Consider the following 17,496-nt stretch of genomic DNA (forward strand, 5'->3'; position numbering starts at 1 on the left):
TGTGTATACAAAGCAAGATCTTAATGGCATGAAATGCCTAGTGAACCGGACAGCGAGTTAACAGAGGTGAGTGTGAGAGCGAATGTCGTTGAGCCACATCGCATCGATTCGACGCGCTGACTACTGCACGACGTAGCGGCTCAAAGCTGCTATTTGGTATACGGGTATGGATCGATAATTAACATGCGTGTATATTTACTAAATATAGATTATGTAGTCGGCAAGATCGTGGACGAAGAGTGCCTGGCACTAGACGTGAACGTCACACCACAATACATTGCTGCTCTCACAGAGCTTGTATATGCGCAAGCCGGTGCGTTGCGACTGACATAGCTACTTTTGAGCTATTCTGACTTTGAGTATAGTCACTCTGACTGGTGATATTGAAGCCTTCTCTCGGTATGAATTAACTTCGAGTTCAGCCCTTGATACGCAAACTAATAGTATGTCAGACATGCAAAGCGGAAGATCGTGTCGACGGACGATGTGTTGATGATGTGCAGACGTAACGAAGGACTTAAGGACGTGCTGGCAGAGTTTATTGACGATCTGGAGGCCAAGAAGAGAGAGAAGCGCGAAGAGAAGAAACCGAAAGGAAAGGGACGGACAAATTAGACACCAAGCAACGCCGCGCGTGTGTTGATTCACAGTGATTCACAGTGCGAATTGACATCTGTTACGCAACATGCTTGCGCATTCGACATGCGGATCCGTTATTTGACCGGCATGTTGCGATAGGCAATTGAAGCGCACAGGGCTAGTATTTCTCTATCCCAGCTGGTGGTAGAACTGGACAGCTTGGAAGACCTGTCTTATGTTTACTGTCCTCACGACGTGACTTGTATGGGCTCAAAACGTGGCATGATTACGCAGGTATTGGTTAGGGAGTGCACAGAGATATGTAGGTGTGGACGTCGATAGTAACATGTATGTGGCATATAAATTGGCCTGATAGGTTATTTACCCCTTTCACGTTACGGCGATGAATTCCCGTAAAGCCTGGTTGAGATGTGGGGAATTGTGCGACAGCAGCTCGGCGCCTGGTGCGATGGCGATTTTGCGAATGTTAAACTACTGACGCGTCTGCCCTAAAAACTCGATGTCCAGTTTCGAGGTCGGGCTCTAGCTAGAGAGACTCCTCCACAATCCCACCAACGAAAAGCAGAATCGAATCTAGCTAACCAACAGACATAACGGACACAGAAAACATGCAAAGCGGTAACGGTGTCCCTGATCCGATACTGTTGCACAATGGGTTTACCCCACAGTTGCAAGGTCTTCTGTCAAGCCAGCGGGGCGTTTTCGGGAGCATTCCCAAGAGTGGCGCAAAGTTGAAGATCCTCCTCGAGCCAGTATACACGAATGCCAGTTTTATTCGTCGCGATGTATACGAGAAATGGTTTGCCGGCGAGAATCAAGCGGGGGGCGTTACGAGCGTGACTGCGCCTCTAATCCCTATCGACGGGCAGATAATTACGCGAGAGGCCACCACGGCGCTTTTACAGGCCGCGACTGCAGCGGCCATGACCGACCACGAATGGAGTCACACGTCAAGCGCAGAAGACGACGAAGCCGAGTATGTGATTGCGAATGCTGCTTTGGCGGTCGCGGGCGAGCCGCCAGTGTCTGCCTACCTTACATCGACGTCTAGATTTCGTCCTACGCCACCGGCTTCGAATACTTCGAGCTCGGATATTAGTAAGGATGACATTGCTCCGACTACAGCCGACGCACTTAAACCGTCAACGACAGATAATCATCCCTCTGCTGTGCTACGAAATTCTGACGCAAATACCTTGTCTTCTCCTCCTTCGAAGAGTCGGGCATCAAAATCGTCTCCTGCCTCACGGCAGAAGCAGGAACAAGACGAGGAATCTGTGTCACTGGCGGCAGCCATTTCGGTTGCAGCGACGACTACAATTTTTTCCGCGACACAGTTACAGCCAAACAAGGACAAATCTGTACACCGTCTCATTCTTGCCGTGAATACTGAATTTCCGTCAGAGGAAGACTACGGTCATAATTCAGATGATGGACATGAATTATTAACGTCACGCACAGAAACTGCTATACCTCTGCCAGCCGTCCGTCGCGGAAAAGTAGATTGGGCGGAGAACAACAGCGACAGCCCTTCTCCGATCGAAGAGCGTAATCTTCTCAGGCTGATCCCAGAACCCCAACGACAGGCAAGATCTTTAATGGAAAGCATCGAGAGCCTTCTTCATGAACATATGGATGATTTCAAGTTCGACTCTAGTTCGACGGAATCGGAAGTCGCAGTACTGACCGACAAGGAAGAGAATGATGTATCAAAAGTATCATGGGCAGCGAGTGTTGCCTCGACTGTTACAGTGACTTTTTTAGGAGATTCACCGAATGCTTTGCAGGGACGATCGCACGCGGAGACCCTTGCAAAGTCGATTGGCAAGAGCGATAAATCGAAGGACGATAGTAAGAAGGTTTCGTTCCACCATAGATATTTGAATTACGCTAAGGCGTGACTTTAGGAAACCAGAACGAGGGGGTAAATGACATCGATATTAGCAGCTCAGGAAATAGCCAGGACACAATTACTGCTTCGACTGCGGAGACAAAACTCTCCAAAATCTTTGAGCCACTGGCCGTGACCATGGCGTATCCTGAGGTTGTGGCTATTATGTTCTACATTGGGAACCTGAGAGTGGTTATCAACGTGCTGGTGGTATCGGAGCTGTTCATGAACAACAAAAATGCCGGCGGGTTTGACATCGTGTTTGGACGCGAGCAGCTGCAGCCATATGTCTCCTTATGGATGGCATACGACGACAAGATTGGATGGACGATGCCGACTTTGGACACATTACTTCCTACGTCACATATTACCATGAGGGAGTGCAGGTCTTACTTGACGGCGTGAATTGAGATCGTAGGATACCGAATAAGCTAACTTTATGATATTTTGACAAGTAGTGATCACGCATGGCCTGTCAAAGATGCACCACCGGGACGCGATGATGATGTCATGCACGTGTTCATTGCAACGACACGGCAGAGGCGACGAGACATATTCCGTATGCACGACTCCGCGATTTTTGGGCCCACCAAGAATCAGGATACGATGAGTCAAATAAGCGAAGATTTTTATTGCGGCTACGGCATATATTTCTCGCCAAACTCTATCTACAACCAGTTCAGCTCAGCTCCTGCAGAGTTTGCCAACTCGGAAGAAGTGATTGGGTTGCATAATGCGATGCTGAGCTTACTGTACTTGCAAACGAAGTTGCCAACATCAGTGCTCATTTACACTACATGCCAGGGAGTCTGCAGCGTCTATGATCGACTGGACAGACACATGGAGAATAATTTCAAGACCAAGGGGAAGAAAAACAGCGAAATCCAGGGCCAGGAGTACTGGCGCGCTATTTTTTATTTGTCCAGATACAGACTGCCGACGATGGGCATGTACAATATAGAACTCGTCCACGTCAAGAAAAGAGTGGGAGCTGAAGTGTTGCAACGGCACATGGACGCCGCCAAAAAGTGACAAGTTTGATCTCTGGCTGCCTAGATGACATATGCTAACCGATCTTGTCACAGGCTTGCAGATCTTGGAGCGCAAAGTGTGCTGACATATGATCTCACGGCGGAGACGATTTCTCACGACTGTGACGAGCACAGCTTTGTACGCTATGAAGACATAGACGCGTTCTATCGACAGAAGCGCGAGGACTATGATGAAGGCGCAGATCACTCATATGCTCCGTCGTTCACAGTCGTGGATGTGGCTGACGAGAGAACTGGGACGACTAAGGTGGTAGTGACAGGCGAGGTTGATCCTGTCCAGGACGCGTACCGCAGACTGACACAGGACTGGGATTTTGACGAGAAGACCTGGACAGAGTCCGTCGGTGGATTTTACATGCACACGACGTGCTTCGATGGACCAGTTGGGTGTACTACTGGCGATGCTATGGCTGAGGCAGTGTTATTATGACCGTGCCCTGATAAGGAGTGTGAATTTCAGAGCGGCGGTATACAGTGGGTTTGCAGTTTTCGTGGTGGTGCTCTGTAGCTTTGTTGCTAGCTAAAATTCTTGAGTGTTGCGAAGCTGCGTACCAGATGTCTGAGTGCAGACAATTCGATAACTCCGGCCGTGCAATAGCACGGCGTACGACTTGCAGCGGGAACTAGAGATGTGTCGATGTGGTCTCATATAACTCCTCCGCGCAGAGTGCGGCGACTCGGCGCTGGGAGCACTTCCATTTAATTAAGGTTTAGAAGTATGCGCGTGCAACACGCGTCGTCGCGCTGCGCTAAATTTAACGCCACGAGCCGTCGCTGATGCTGGCGCGTTGCGATCGTGGGCAGCAGCGTTTCTGCAGCAGCTTCGGTCGCAGATCAGCTTCCGCACTAGACCGCGGCCAATTATGATCATTTGTGCGTAGCCCAACGCTCATTCCACCGGCGGGTCGCGATGTAAAACACGAGCCGGTTGTGGGGGGCAACGTGCTCGCCCCTGCGTAGGAATCATAATTAAAGCGGCGCTGCCTCAGGGCGTCCACAGCGCAACCAAAGGCCACCATCGACGGCAGTGCTGGTTCCCCCTGAACCTTTCCGTCCTCAGCAGCTGAGCTTTGTCTGCGCGAGTCGAGTCCCGCACTCAGCTCCTACTCCTCCTCCCTCGCTCCTCGGCCATGTCCCACTGCTAACCAACGTCTCCCCCTCCTCCCACGCGCAATGGACATCTCGCTCCACGTTCTGCCGAACGGCTCCCTCCTTCTGTGTGATGAGGCCACCATTCACTTCCTCGCGCCCGCGACTCTGCGACCCCAGCGCAATCCTGCCGTGTTCGACAGCCTCGCCGCCGTCGTCCCACGTCCACAGCAGCACGCAAGCTCGCAGCAGGCCTCGTTTGCGTGCGTGCAGACCACGCCTGCGCTCGCTGTGTCTGTCTGGCGATACACCGTCGCGGCGGTCGGCGATGATCTGGAGTGCACACGGCCGCGCATGGTAGTATCGTCCGAGTATAAGGCCGATGGCTTGGCGGACCCGGTGTGCTGCTGGGATCTCGCGGGAGCGGCGATGGTGTTTGGTACGTATGAGATCAACATCCTCGGACCAGGCATTGCTAACCATATGACCTATCAGGACTCCCGACTGGTCGGATCGTCCTTGTGGATTTCTCGGACGAGAAAGACCTTGTCCTCGAAACTGCGACGCCAGATCAAACTGCGCCAGTCGCCATCGCGCCTAGTCCCCATGACTCTTCGATATACGCAATTGCGTGTGCATCCGGGAATTCGTACTTATGCAAATTGATACCAACCGCCGAGGCCTCTGGCATCGTTCTCAACATGGAGGTACTGCACGCGATACCAGCTGGACCAACGGCGGACGGTGATCGGACCTACCTCGTTGCCGATGTTGCATTTCACCCAACATCAAGCGACCCGGACACGTTGATGCTGGCAGTGTGGCTTCGTCCTGCCGAGGAGAATGAAGTAATTGACAATGAATCAAACCCAGACGAAATTCAATTGTGGTGTATCAACCTCGGCAGATCAGTGAACCTGATTCGGCGTTTACGTGCAGGGAAGTTTGCGCGGAATCGAATCGTTGCAGACCGATTAAGGTGGAGTAAGAACGGTCGTGTCGTGCAGCCTATGGCGAAGTATGTGATAGTGATGCATTGTATGGCATTTAACTGACGGTTCCTAGTGCACTGGTTATATACGACGTTCGTCGGAATAACGGCACGCAAGAAGCGATATATACCCCACCAGGCACGAGAATCGTTGCAATGGAGATTTTGCGTGACAGCGGCGTTGCGTGGGTTCTCGACTCGTCGATGGACTTGCACGTCTACGATCTCTTACACGGTACTCAGTATGTACAAGTAAACGTCGGCTCGCGGCGTCGGTCGTATTCGGTGGATAGTGCGCGCACGTCGACAGGATCGCCGAACATCACGTCACACCAACAAACACGGACAGATACGCCACTCTCAGAGCCTGTAAAGTCTGTGCCAGAGGAGGCAGAACCTGAGAAGCAGCTGCAGCAGCCTCTACTGCGGAAAAAGTCCTCAACGGACTTGCTGTCATATTATTTTGACCAGCTGTCTGCGGGGCTCGACAAGGCTCATGTGACGACTATAGTCGGCAACGAAATGGAGAAGACTGCGATTTACGACGATATGTCCGATGTCCGACAAGGGCCCAGGGAAGGATCCGCGCCGTCGAAAACTCGTGACTATCTGGGAGTTTCGCTGCCGGCGACGGCGATTGCTACAAGCCCGATATGGATGTTCACCGACACGTTTGATGGGTCGGAGGACCAGCTACGTGATGAGGAGTCTACTGAATCTGCAGTACTGCCACTAACGCCGCCGCTGCCACACCCGACATTACCAGAGACAGATTTAGATGCCGCAGTCATCGATTCGATTCTCCCAGATTGCTTGTTTAGCAATCTCGGCGAACTGATGCAGACGTCGGAGCTTGATCTCGTGATTTCGGCGGTCGCTACAGCGCGGGATTTCACCTCCGTGGTGATTGGTTTGCTATTCGGCTGGGAGGCTAAAACGTCGCCAGCCACAGGTCGGGACGTCATCAAGTGGGAACTGGACAACACAAGCGAAGAGCCCTTCGAACCGTACACTGTGTTTCTGAAGCTGATTCTGAGCATTTGGCTACAGGAGAGCGCGCCGGCTGGGTCCGACAAGGCACAGGCGGATGTGGAGCAGTTCAAAGCGATCCTAGAGATGCTGCAATTGTATGCGAGTACGCGTGCGATGACGGTGTCGGTGTCGTGGCTTGTGTTTGCAATGCAGCTCGTCGGAACTAAGGTGGGGAATGAAAGCGAGAAGCAGCAAACGGTACGAGCGTTCGTGGACAAGGTTCTATTCAAGGACGTCGAGGGCTACGGAGACGATGTGGAGGCAGTACATCTTGCGGCGGCGATGATGATCGGCAGCGGGATGGTTGCGGCAGCGCGAGACGTGTACGCCGACAATGCTTATTTCATTGAGGCGGCGGTGTTGTCAGTCACGTTTGGGCTGCCTATGGACGAGGTTTTGACACGATGGGCGCAGCACGCGGAAAGTTCAGGGACCGAGCGGATACAGCAGCGGTGTCGGCGCGCGCTGCAGTTCATTGTGGAAAGCGGGGACACGGCGCCGCGGGAAAAGCGGCTGGAGCCTGCGCCAAGATTAGTAGGGTCCTTGACGCCGTCATCTACGGTATCAGAGCTAGGCACCGTGAAGACGCACGAGTCAGGGATGTCGTGGTTCACAGAGTCACCTGCGCGGTCGGCGGACAGCAACAAAACATCACCACCGCGGCGGCGGCGGCCCGATCTGAGCATTCAGCTGTTCAGGGAAGGAGAGGAACCGCCGGTGCTACTTGCGCCAGCGACAGAGCAGCGGCGACCTTTCCCGAAGCGCGCGGACTCGTTGCGCGGCCGACCGACGCGGGGCGGCCGGGAAGGCGTGAGGCTCGGCGTTGGGGCGCGGTACGACGAGTGGGTGCGTCTGGGAGACCAAGGCGCCGAGCGGGAGGCGGGCGCACGGCTGGCGACGATTATGGGGTCGAGCAGTATGACGCGCGAGCGGACGATTATTAATAGTACGCGGGAAGGGGAGAACGCGCGGATGGCTGCGACGGCGGCCGTGAACGGAACAGGGGGCAAGCGAGACGAGGACCACGATGCCAGGAACAGTATGTGTAGCGAGGCGGGTGGTGCCGATGAGGCGGAGGGCGGGGCAGGCGGGGGCGGGGTCGCCAGACGCGTGCAGGCGTTCGTCGGCATCAACGGGGACGGAGATCACGGCAGCGGCGGTGCAAAGGGCGACAGCGAGCCGGCGGAGGACTCGAAACGGACTAGCGCGGGGGAGACGCCAAAGTGCGGGGTCGGGGCCGTTCAGGGGTCGTCGCGAGACAGGGCCACTTCGGCGTTGCCAGCGCCGCTCGGCGGGTCGGGGATATCATCTCCTGCGCAGGACACAGCGCCCGCGGCTAGTGAGGACACAGCAGCGCCAATTGAGCGGCGGCCGACACTGTTGCGCGCGGGTATGAAGTTTTTGCATAGGGGCGCCGCCAGTATCAGCGCGACAACGGGCGCGGAGGAAACTGGCGCAGGCGCTGGCAAGACGCGCAGCGGAGGGGGCCACAGCCGCACGACATCGAAGAGCAAGGAGAGCAATTCGCTCTGGCGGCGGCTTGGAAGTGGGACTTCAGCAACCGGGTCTAGTGGCGGCGGCGGCGGCGGCGGCAGCAGGCTGGGACGGTTCCGGTCGAGCTCGGGCAAGCAACAGGGCGCGGAGGTAGGAGGAGGAGGTGAGGCGGCGAACAGGCACAGGAGCCCGCCGCCGAAGACCGCACGTCGGCGACAGCACGACGAGCGGCGGCGACTGTCGACGGTCGCGTTCCAGCGGGCTGTGGCGGGCTGACGAAGGCGCGGTATTGGTTGGCTAGCGCGTGAGTTGTCGAATAATCAAGAGAAAGAGCATCGGCGATAGTAGTGTTTGGCGCACAGCGGGCTGGACTGCCCCTCCTTCGTCTGCAAGCGACGATGACGGCGGCGAGCGAAGACGCCTTTGGCCCGCGGCCGTAGGTCCCGCTCGGCCCGCGTAGCGCGCGTCACGCGCGCGTGGTCGCCAGCACGCGCGCCCTGGTCACAGGGACAGCACCCCGCACGGCTGTGATCTGTGATCCGGAGTGCCTACCCCGCAGTAGCGCAGGCGCGACGCGGCGCAGGGCCAAAGGGTGCGCTCCTTCGGACCGCGTCGCGACGACGTCGAAGAAGCGACGTAGGCGACGCGCGCGACAGTCGGCTTTCGGAGGACCATGCGCGATCGCCGACCACTGCGTCTTCTATAAAGGCGCCAGGGTCTGCGCGATCTTCCCTCCTCCTCATCAGCCCGTCTGTGCTCACTTCGCCCCGCTTCTCTTCTACTCTCCCCACTCCCAACACACGTACTACTATTTTGCAATGGCCGGAATTCTCTCTGCTCCCGCGGGTGACCTTCCTCTCTTCCAGTCCTACAAGCTCCCCAACGGCATCGAGTACGAGCAGCCGCTCGGTCTCTTCATCAACAACGAGTTCGTCGTCGGCAAGGAGGGCAATGCCTTTGAGGTCACCTCTCCGAGGTGTGTATTCTTCGCTCGTGTCCCTTGATGGTCACGGTACTAACTCCTGTTACAGCACTGGCAAGGTCATTGGCCGTGTCCACGAGGGCGCCGTTCCCGATGTCGATCTTGCTGTTGACGCTGCCTATCGCGCCTTCCACGAGGGGCCCTGGTCTAAACTTGCGCCCAACGAGCGCGGTATTCTGATGAACAAGCTGGCCGATAAGTTCGAGGAGAACCACCTTCTGCTCGCCTCCATCGAGACATACGACAACGGCAAAGCCATCCAGCTCGCGAAGGGAGATATTGCTGCGTGCATTTCCGTTCTGCGATACTACGCCGGCTGGGCCGACAAGATCCACGGCAAGGTCATCGACACCGGCCGCGACACCTTCGCGTACACTAAGCAGGAGCCCATTGGCGTGGTTGGCCAGATCATCCCCTGGAACTTCCCTCTGCTTATGCTCGCGTGGAAAATCGGACCCGCGCTCGCTGCCGGCAATACTATCGTCTTGAAGAGTGCTGAGCAGACTCCTCTCGGTGCGCTCGTTGTTGCCAAGCTGATCAAGGAGGCCGGCTTCCCCCCTGGTGTCATCAACATTATTTCTGGATACGGTCGTGTTGCTGGAGATGCGATCTCGCGCCACATGAAGATCAAGAAGGTCGCGTTCACCGGCTCGACCATGGTCGGTCGCCAGATCATGAAGGCTGCTGCGGAGTCCAACCTCAAGAAGGTCACTCTTGAGCTCGGTGGCAAGTCTCCCAACATTGTTTTCGACGATGTCGACGTCGACAAGGTCGTCGAGTGGCTCAACTTCGGTATCTACTACAACTCCGGTGAGGTTTGCACGGCCGGCTCGCGCATCTACGTCCAGGAGACCATCTATGACAAGCTCCTCGAGGCTCTTCGCAAGCGCGCCGCCCAGAACATTGTCGGCGACCCCTTCGACGAAAACACCTTCCAGGGTGCGCAGGTTTCCAAGGTCCAGTACGAGCGTATCCTGAATTACATCGAGATTGGCAAGAAGGAGGGCGCCAAGGTCGAGGTTGGCGGTGAGGCTCACGGCACCCAGGGCTACTTCATCAAGCCCACCATTCTCTCTGGTGTCACAAGCGACATGCGCGTCGTCCAGGAGGAGATCTTCGGCCCGGTTGCTGTCATCGCAAAGTTCAAGGACATCGACGAGGTCATCGCTCTCGGCAACGGCACTTCCTACGGTCTCGCGGCTGCGGTTCACACCAAGAACCTCAACACTGCCATCGAGACAGCGAACAGGTTGGCGGCTGGCACCGTCTGGGTCAACTCCTACAACCAGTACCACCCGGCTCTTCCCTTCGGCGGATACGGAGAGTCTGGCATTGGCCGCGAGCTCGGCAAGGAGGCGCTCAAGAACTACACGCAGATCAAGACTGTTAACATCCTGTTGCAGTAAGCGCGCGCCGTCCTCTTCACCATCTCTAGGAGTTTTTTCGTTTTTTCTGTTATTTCAATCGTGAGACTGACTGGTTCGCTCTCTTAACTATCGATGACCTGAAATGTTTGGGTACCTGAGGCAAAAGAATAAGCAGCTGGCTTTGCATCATCATGTAAGCCTCGGCATGGGATCTGTATTTTTTGTTGGCAAATAATAGTAAATGGATTTATTTGATCACAAACTATGACTTGGCCGGCCAAGGTTTTATCGCCGAAAGACAGCCCTTTTGATGGTGAGCCCCTACCAGACTCTGTAATTTCGCGTGATGGGAAAGTGGGACGCAGATCATCTCTTCGCTCAAGCGTTGTGATTGAGCCTGGAAGGTGTCATCATCAATCAGCATTGGTAACTCCGATTCCTTCGTGTTTCTTTGTTCCTGTAGAAGGCACAAGCCTAGGCGCGGAAGCAGTTCAATTGCACGCGCTGATTGGCGATGTGTTGCTAGCAGTCCAAGCTAGCGTACAGCGTGCCGGCTGTATGCTCCCGTCCTGCCCCGCCCCCGCCTTGGTACTGCGTTCCCCTTTCGCCGGGCCCTGCGAGACGTGTTCAACGAGAGACCCGGCCCGCCGGTCCGCTCGCTCACCCAAATATGTGGCATCGCGTTTTGGGACACGTTTCCGCGCTTCTCCCGCAAACTTGCCTGCTTTAAGAGGAACGCGACGGCGGAAGATGGCGATGGCGGCGGAGGCTGGTGGAGCGGACGCAGTGCACGTGACCGCCTTGCGAGCTGGGCGACCGTTGGCCGCGAGGCCTAGCCTGGTGTGCACAGCTCCTGCCTATGCTGTCCGCTTCCAGACCCGGCCGACACGATCAGTCTGTTCTCCGTCCTTCAGGCTTTTCCGTGTCCTCGCTCGCAGAGTCGGTGTCTGTTCGAATTGGCGCCGGAAAGCTGCGAACTGGTGAGCGGGAACTGAGAGGAGACGTAATTCAGGGGCGAATTTGGTAGGTTGCGTACGACATGCAGAGCGCTCGTTCTGCGAGTTCTTTGCACTACTATACCTGTCTACAGATGTCATGAAGACCACCACCTAGTGAGGATATCACTGCTTTAGATGTATGTGAACGGCAAAGTCGTGCGACGATTTGGCTGCCTGCGTGGAGGCGCATAGGCTTCGGTATCGCGAGCAGTATAGAACTCTCGTAGCAATCGACGAACAACGGCATCGTCTGGAGCCATACGACCGTTCTCATGCCATGACAGCCCCGAGCAGTGCCATATCCGCCTCTGATGCGGATACACGGGTGAGCAAGAGAGAAGCTGGAGGGATATGAAGTGTTGGCACGGAGCGCCCGAGTAGTAGTCGTCCATGCATTGACGACGCCATAAACTGTAGGGAACCAGTACACCCTGCGCAAGTGTAGGAACATAATACTACGCTGTGTTTCACAGTCGCAGTCAGTTGAAGTCTCGGTCGCCCCGGCGTGCGAAGATGGCATGCAATCGGGCAGTGATCGAGCGATAAGGCGACAAGCCGACGACGTCGCAGATCGGCCCGTCCCGCCGGGAGGTGACACTACCGGCACGGGTGTGCAATTGCAGAACTAGCCGGCGCGGTGAGCCTGTGCCAGCTGCGGCCGACAAGGTGGTGTGGGTGAAGAACAGAGCCAATGAGGTGCATATGGCAGACGCGCGCTTGTGCTCGCACACAACCAAGGCGGCGGTGCCATCGTCGATCTGAGCAAAACGTTTTGCGACTCGTGCCATACAGGGAAGGGATCATAATATTTCGTGCTTCGTTGGATGACGCCTGCGCGCACGGACACGTCGATGCACGAATATACCCCGACATTTCAAGTAATCAGTAACGCCTCCCCCCGCCTGTATTACATTATATTATATGACCATTTCTAAATAACACAGAAAGATAATGCGATGATATCCATCCGCAATGACTTTGCCTCGACATAATTTATGATAAAGTTGAATGTTAGACAGTTTAGTGTGTTATACAACCCGGCCGCGTGATATCCGCTGAACATGCAATAGTAGATGATGTGGTGAATGATTTTGGGGATGAGAGCCAAGGCGGGGTATGATGTTGTGACTCGAGTCAGGTCAGCTAAGCTGATCCCGTTCTGCTCCCCGCTTTGTTCGTGCTGTCCTTGGAAGCTGCGCTCGCTGATTTCGAACCCGTGCCGGCTGTGACCTTACCAGCTGTCGTTTTGCCTGATGCAGTTGCGCCAGCTGCGGGCTTGACCGATGCGTGCGCAGCTTTGGCTGCCGCCTTCTTGACCGCGGCTTTGGCGGTCGTGGATCCTTTGCCAGACTTGATGAGAGACTGAGCTCTGGCCTTCTGCTCTTTCTCTCTCTTCAAGTCCGCCTCGTGGTCGTCCAAGAGCTTCTGCCAGCCGTCACTGGGCGATTTCGAGGGATCCATGCCGACGATGAACGGCTCGGGATCGAGTGACGGCCAACTGCCGGGCCTGATAGCCTTGTTGTCGAATTTTCCGCCCTTGAACTCCCAAATGTCAAATTCGCCGCACATGTTGTCGTAGCTGCGGTAGTCGGTGCGGTTGATGTCGACGTACATGCCACCGTTGTCGTACGCGTAATCGAGCAGCACGCCGCGGCGTTTGGGACCATTGTCGTAGACCCACCACATCTTGTTCCACCAAGTGTCGAGCGCCGCTTTGGGGCCGTTGAAGTGCAACAGTACAGGGGTGTTGGCAGAGACGCGGTTCCAGGCTATGTGCCGCCGCGACGGCTTGCTGTTTCGCTTTGTGAGGAATGAGGCGGTGATCATCTGCAGGAGATTCTCGTCGGTCACCGTCTTTGGGTTCCGGTCTTCCGCATAAAAGGGCACGTCCGGCCGGTTGTCGCGAATCCAGGCGCGCAGCTCCTTATACTCGTTGCCCGGGGCGGTGAGATCGACATCCAGATCCGCATCAGACTCGACTTGCTCCTCGTCGATGAAGAGGACGTCGGCGTGGGACAACGTCATGGTTTGGAACAAATAGGACTCGTAGTCGATCCGAATCGGCACGTTACCCCTGCCAAAGATCTCAGCAACAACAAACTGATCCGAAAAGTGTGCCTTCATGTTCTTTGCAAAGTCATACGCGCGGCCGTAGACGACGCGCATGGAGCCTACCGAGCCCATGATATTGCCAGAGTTGAGCCAGCGGCCGCGGTTGCGGAAAGCGAACCTGTCGTTGTCGGTATTGGGCCCGTAGATGTCCTCGGGTAGGGTAGACTCCGGCACGGCGGTGCACGCGGGGGACTTGACATTATTAGGCCAGCAGCGCTTGTCAGCGCCGAATATGACGCGTTCCGCGAAAGGCGGGTCGGTTGCGCTGCGCTGGCTGTTGTACTTGACGCGGTCGCCGTCTTGCAGACGGAAATAGCGGTCGAGCAGCGTTGAGAACGGCAGCTGGAACCAGACGTCGTACGCATCCATGATGAGCACGATGTCGTCTGCGTCCAGGTCCTTGTGCTGGAGGAACTCGTTAATGGCGGCGATCTTCATGAAATGGGCCTCGAACTCGGTGCGGAAGGTGATGCCGTAGTTGAGAAGCACGGGCTTGGGAAAGCCGTTTAGAGTAGACGAGAAGATCGTCTTGCATGCGAGAACGTTGACTTGAGTGGACGGCAGCAGGAAGTAGACCTTGCGCTTGAAGTCGCCGGCGCCGATAACCATGACATTTTCGTCAGCAATAATCTCTTTGACAGCCTCGTCCGTCAGTCTCGAGACATTGGCGGATACCGTGTCGTCCCCATCGTCGTCGTCGTCGTCGTCGTCGATGAGGAAGTCCTTGAGAGCGGCGGATTGTGAGGGATGAACAGGGGTCGCTGTCGACGGCCAGGGGGTGGCCGCAGCAGCAGCACCGTTAGTGGCCTGCGGGGTAGCCGCAGCGTCTTCAGTCAGTTGCGCTGAAACCGTAGCCTCGGCCGACAACGCTGCTATGGCCGCTGTATCGTCGAAGGGGTCTGCAGAAGCCGCGAGCAGCTCATCGGTGGTTGTGGCCGATGCCGGATCAGCGGTGGCAGTGGTGGTCGGCGTGACGGACTCGCGGTCTGCGCTGATAACCAAGACCTTGATTTGCTTGGACAGAGACTGTATCCGATACTACAGAAGGCGATGTGTCAGTCATGAGCTAACGTTAAATCGCCAAGACAGAGGCGGACTCACGTTTGCAAAGACAAAGTAGACGCCGGAGAGCACGAAGATGGCGAGTAGCACCGGCCGCAGGACGGATGACTTCTGCGTGAATTGAACCATGGCTGCAGGCCAGCCGGCGCAGCGGGATCGAGCGGTCGAGAGGGCAGAGGGGCGGAAGGGGTGCACCGAGGACGGGAGTGGTGAAGGTCACGCCGTGGCGAAGCAGCTGCGAGCGAGACCAAGGGCGGCGGCAGAGGAGGGCGATGTGGAGATGCGTGGATGTAAAGAGGGAAAACGCGGACGCCGACGTCGCAGCACTGCAACTCACTTCTGCCTCTGCGGCCGTCACGTCCTGCCCGCTGCCCGTCCGCCGCCCTCCGTGCCTGGCCCTGAGCTGCGTCCCTGCTACGTCTGCCCTTTCTGCCGGGCCCGCCTCTACGGCGCCCCCCGCTCAAACCGGTCGCGGGGCCGCGTATGGTCGCACCCAACTTTATCTCGTGCTGCAGCATTTCCCCCACGCTGGAGCACTGTCGCCTGCTCTGTCCGTGAGCGCAGGGAAAAGGGGTCGCACTCACGCGCGCGACGCGCGTCGGACTCGGATGGGGCTCCGCCGGTTCCGTACAGGGCCACCGAGGAGCGCGAGAGGGACGCGCATGGCGGTGCAGGCGTACCGCGCTTCGCTAGAACCACGCGCGGGCTGTAGCGCCAAGCAGGGACTGCGCGGGCGGGCTGGACGCGCTTCTCCGCCAGTACTACGCCGCCCGACACGTCGTGGCTCTTCCTGTAGCCGCAGCGGCGCTGACCAGGCGGACGGCGTGCGGATGTGTTCGACGTGGAAGAGCTGTGGAAGCCGAGCGGCGAGTAATACGTGCGCTAGCGCGAGACGCCAAGCAGCGGCAAGCGGCGGATTTCGTCACGCTGCGGGCACGCTACGCACATCACCACCGCAGCACGCTCGACGGCCGCGAGAGTGGCCTCCGTCGCCGCCGCTCGGTGCTTCGTGTGCTTGTTATGGACGCGCGCTGCCTCCTCTCCCTTTCAGCCGGCGCCCAGCCCACGCTGCGCTCGTCGCAGAGGGCACGGCTGAGGCGCTGCCGGGGCACGCTATGATCGCGGCCACCTCCTGCGACCGCACGCATCTCGGGGAGCGGTGGTTGCGAAAAGAGACGGCCCGGTGAGCGTCCAGCAACGAGCAGAGGTTTGCAGCGCCGGGACCTGCCCACAGCAGCCACATATCGCCGTCGACGGGGTTGCGCCGCCCTTTCCCTGGCTCGCCGCCGTTTTAATGGCGCCCGCGCGCCCTACTCTAATTCTCTGCTGTGGCTCAGCACAACGGCCAGCGCCATTGCGTATGCCACTCTCGCGCACCGCACATGGCGAGCTCTGAGCAGCGATGACGCGTTTGAGACAGCCCTGCCGGTCGTCGGCACTTCCCTGTTACACTGCCGTTGCAGGCTACATTTCAATGACACCTGCGATATGCCTGCGCAAATATGCATAATCACATCAAGAATCTGGACTAAGTGTCCTCCCGGAAATTAACGCGTGCCTTGTGTGCATGCTGCTTCCCCACCGCGCCATCTGCAGACCGCAAGAACGACATTGCTGATGTATTACCCAGACTTGAAACATGAAGTCTTGTGCATCGTGGCTACTTGACACCGGAGATGGCCATGGCCAAGTGAGTGAGACGTCAGTGAATACCGTAGCATGCATTTGCTAGTCAGGCCACTGCAACTGGCGTGTCCAGTCTGTCTCCTCGACTCGTCGCCTAAGCGTACTGCGTACATGCGTAGACAACCTAGGGCCTGCAGCGACGAAAAATTTGCGACCTGCAGGACCTGGACTTGAATTAACGACAGCGGTATCGCGCTCTTCGTCTGCGATCACTGCTCTCGGTCTGTCTTGCTCTGCGATATCGGCCGCCTGCTTCGTGACTACTTCGCACAGTGACACATAGATAGGCTAGGCGCCGTATCTTCGACATCTGTGCGTATAAACTCTAAACACCTCGGCGTCAAGGTCCAGCTGGAGCAGTGCAAATTCTACCGTAGATCCATTGGAAGACGCACACTCAACCCCAACAGGGCTACAGACTTCAAACAACAAAAATTAGGTGGCCGCTGCACGACACACTTGTGCCTCGGACATCCGGGCACTAATCTCCAACCTAACTAAAACATGGCGGAGCATTTGTCCGTCCGACGTTCAGGAGCGCGGATGCGCGCTTAAGCCAGTTAAGCTTCAAGTCACTGAAACTCCGAATAGTCGCGCAGAAATAAAATGCAAAAAAAGAAGAGCACCTACGATTCCAGCGTGGTCTCCCACCGCAGTACTAAGTAGGCCCAAAGGAGCTTAACGTGTGTTGATCGGACGGGAAACAGTGCTTTCTCCTTGGTATGGCCCTTCCTGCGATTATGAGGGATCGGTGGACCGACAGTCAGCAGACACGCAGGGTAACTTGATGAGCCGCTCGGAGGACGGCTCGACAATATAAGCGACGCTGCTAGACTTGACTTCCAGACAACGAAGATAACCCGTCGGCGCCTATATAGAATGAGGCTGGGCGCTTATGACAAACGAAGACCCGGAGCAGGGATGCACTGAATCGATAACAGCTGATAGACGATTGATAATGACTTCTAATGATTTGTAACGAAGATGCGGCGCTTGCAGTAAGCGCTGCTTTGCTGTATTGCTTAGCTAGCTATGATATAAAGAATGGACGAGGGACGGGGAAGAGGAATCAGCGGATTCCTAGGCCTTGATTCTTCACAGCGATTTGTTATTCGACGGTCGACTATAATCTGTGTGACC

The 17,496-nt window shown here is 56.4% G+C and overlaps 6 protein-coding genes across 6 annotated transcripts; 5 read left to right on the forward strand and 1 right to left on the reverse strand.

Moving 5' to 3' along the window:
• Positions 1 to 33: 33 nt before the first annotated feature.
• Positions 34 to 615, forward strand: V1518DRAFT_426226 (kinetochore component CENP-S-domain-containing protein; the record flags this gene model as incomplete). The annotated part of the gene is made up of 5 exons (XM_066905972.1): positions 34 to 66; positions 137 to 164; positions 218 to 313; positions 366 to 399; positions 453 to 615. 5 exons carry the CDS (start codon positions 34 to 36, stop codon positions 613 to 615), a joined length of 354 nt encoding a protein of 117 aa, XP_066760719.1.
• A 593-nt stretch (positions 616 to 1,208) lies between these two features.
• V1518DRAFT_426227 (uncharacterized protein) lies at positions 1,209 to 3,973 on the forward strand (the record flags this gene model as incomplete). The annotated part of the gene is made up of 4 exons (XM_066905973.1): positions 1,209 to 2,451; positions 2,508 to 2,892; positions 2,950 to 3,519; positions 3,577 to 3,973. The coding sequence occupies 4 exons, from the start codon at positions 1,209 to 1,211 to the stop codon at positions 3,971 to 3,973; spliced, it is 2,595 nt and encodes an 864-aa protein (XP_066760720.1).
• A 552-nt stretch (positions 3,974 to 4,525) lies between these two features.
• V1518DRAFT_413560 (uncharacterized protein) lies at positions 4,526 to 8,493 on the forward strand. Its single transcript, XM_066903343.1, has 3 exons — positions 4,526 to 5,071; positions 5,128 to 5,650; positions 5,698 to 8,493. The coding sequence occupies exons 1-3, from the start codon at positions 4,717 to 4,719 to the stop codon at positions 8,423 to 8,425; spliced, it is 3,606 nt and encodes a 1,201-aa protein (XP_066760721.1). The 5' UTR covers positions 4,526 to 4,716; the 3' UTR covers positions 8,426 to 8,493.
• A 256-nt stretch (positions 8,494 to 8,749) lies between these two features.
• On the forward strand, positions 8,750 to 10,763 carry V1518DRAFT_381913 (aldehyde dehydrogenase domain-containing protein). Its single transcript, XM_066901656.1, has 2 exons — positions 8,750 to 9,125; positions 9,181 to 10,763. Exons 1-2 carry the CDS (start codon positions 8,968 to 8,970, stop codon positions 10,535 to 10,537), a joined length of 1,515 nt encoding a protein of 504 aa, XP_066760722.1. The 5' UTR covers positions 8,750 to 8,967; the 3' UTR covers positions 10,538 to 10,763.
• Positions 10,651 to 11,624, forward strand: V1518DRAFT_204028 (uncharacterized protein). The gene has a single exon (XM_066900900.1). The coding sequence runs from the start codon at positions 10,763 to 10,765 to the stop codon at positions 11,480 to 11,482; it is 720 nt and encodes a 239-aa protein (XP_066760723.1). The 5' UTR covers positions 10,651 to 10,762; the 3' UTR covers positions 11,483 to 11,624.
• Positions 11,625 to 12,327: 703 nt separating this feature from the next.
• Positions 12,328 to 14,992, reverse strand: V1518DRAFT_203971 (uncharacterized protein). Its single transcript, XM_066900899.1, has 2 exons — positions 14,710 to 14,992; positions 12,328 to 14,646 (listed from the first exon to the last, which is right to left on the reverse strand). Exons 1-2 carry the CDS (start codon positions 14,797 to 14,799, stop codon positions 12,640 to 12,642), a joined length of 2,097 nt encoding a protein of 698 aa, XP_066760724.1. The 5' UTR covers positions 14,800 to 14,992; the 3' UTR covers positions 12,328 to 12,639.
• Positions 14,993 to 17,496: the final 2,504 nt, after the last annotated feature.

This window comes from Limtongia smithiae (genome assembly GCF_038497785.1).
Source record: "Limtongia smithiae strain NRRL Y-17922 unplaced genomic scaffold V1518scaffold_3, whole genome shotgun sequence".
NCBI lineage: Eukaryota > Fungi > Ascomycota > Lipomycetes > Lipomycetales > Lipomycetaceae > Limtongia > Limtongia smithiae.

Bases quoted from the DNA above. Each gene is read 5' to 3' on its own strand.
- V1518DRAFT_413560 (XM_066903343.1), top strand. From the start codon at position 4,717: ATGGACATCTCGCTCCACGTTCTGCCGAACGGCTCCCTCCTTCTGTGT. The intron at 5,072-5,127 runs GTACGTATGAGA...ATGACCTATCAG, and splicing joins GGGAGCGGCGATGGTGTTTG to GACTCCCGACTGGTCGGATC. The intron at 5,651-5,697 runs GTATGTGATAGT...GACGGTTCCTAG, and splicing joins GTCGTGCAGCCTATGGCGAA to TGCACTGGTTATATACGACG.
- V1518DRAFT_381913 (XM_066901656.1), top strand. From the start codon at position 8,968: ATGGCCGGAATTCTCTCTGCTCCCGCGGGTGACCTTCCTCTCTTCCAG. The intron at 9,126-9,180 runs GTGTGTATTCTT...CTCCTGTTACAG, and splicing joins TTTGAGGTCACCTCTCCGAG to CACTGGCAAGGTCATTGGCC.
- V1518DRAFT_204028 (XM_066900900.1), top strand. From the start codon at position 10,763: ATGACTTGGCCGGCCAAGGTTTTATCGCCGAAAGACAGCCCTTTTGAT.
- V1518DRAFT_203971 (XM_066900899.1), bottom strand. From the start codon at position 14,799: ATGGTTCAATTCACGCAGAAGTCATCCGTCCTGCGGCCGGTGCTACTC. The intron at 14,647-14,709 runs GTGAGTCCGCCT...CGCCTTCTGTAG, and splicing joins TCTACTTTGTCTTTGCAAAC to TATCGGATACAGTCTCTGTC.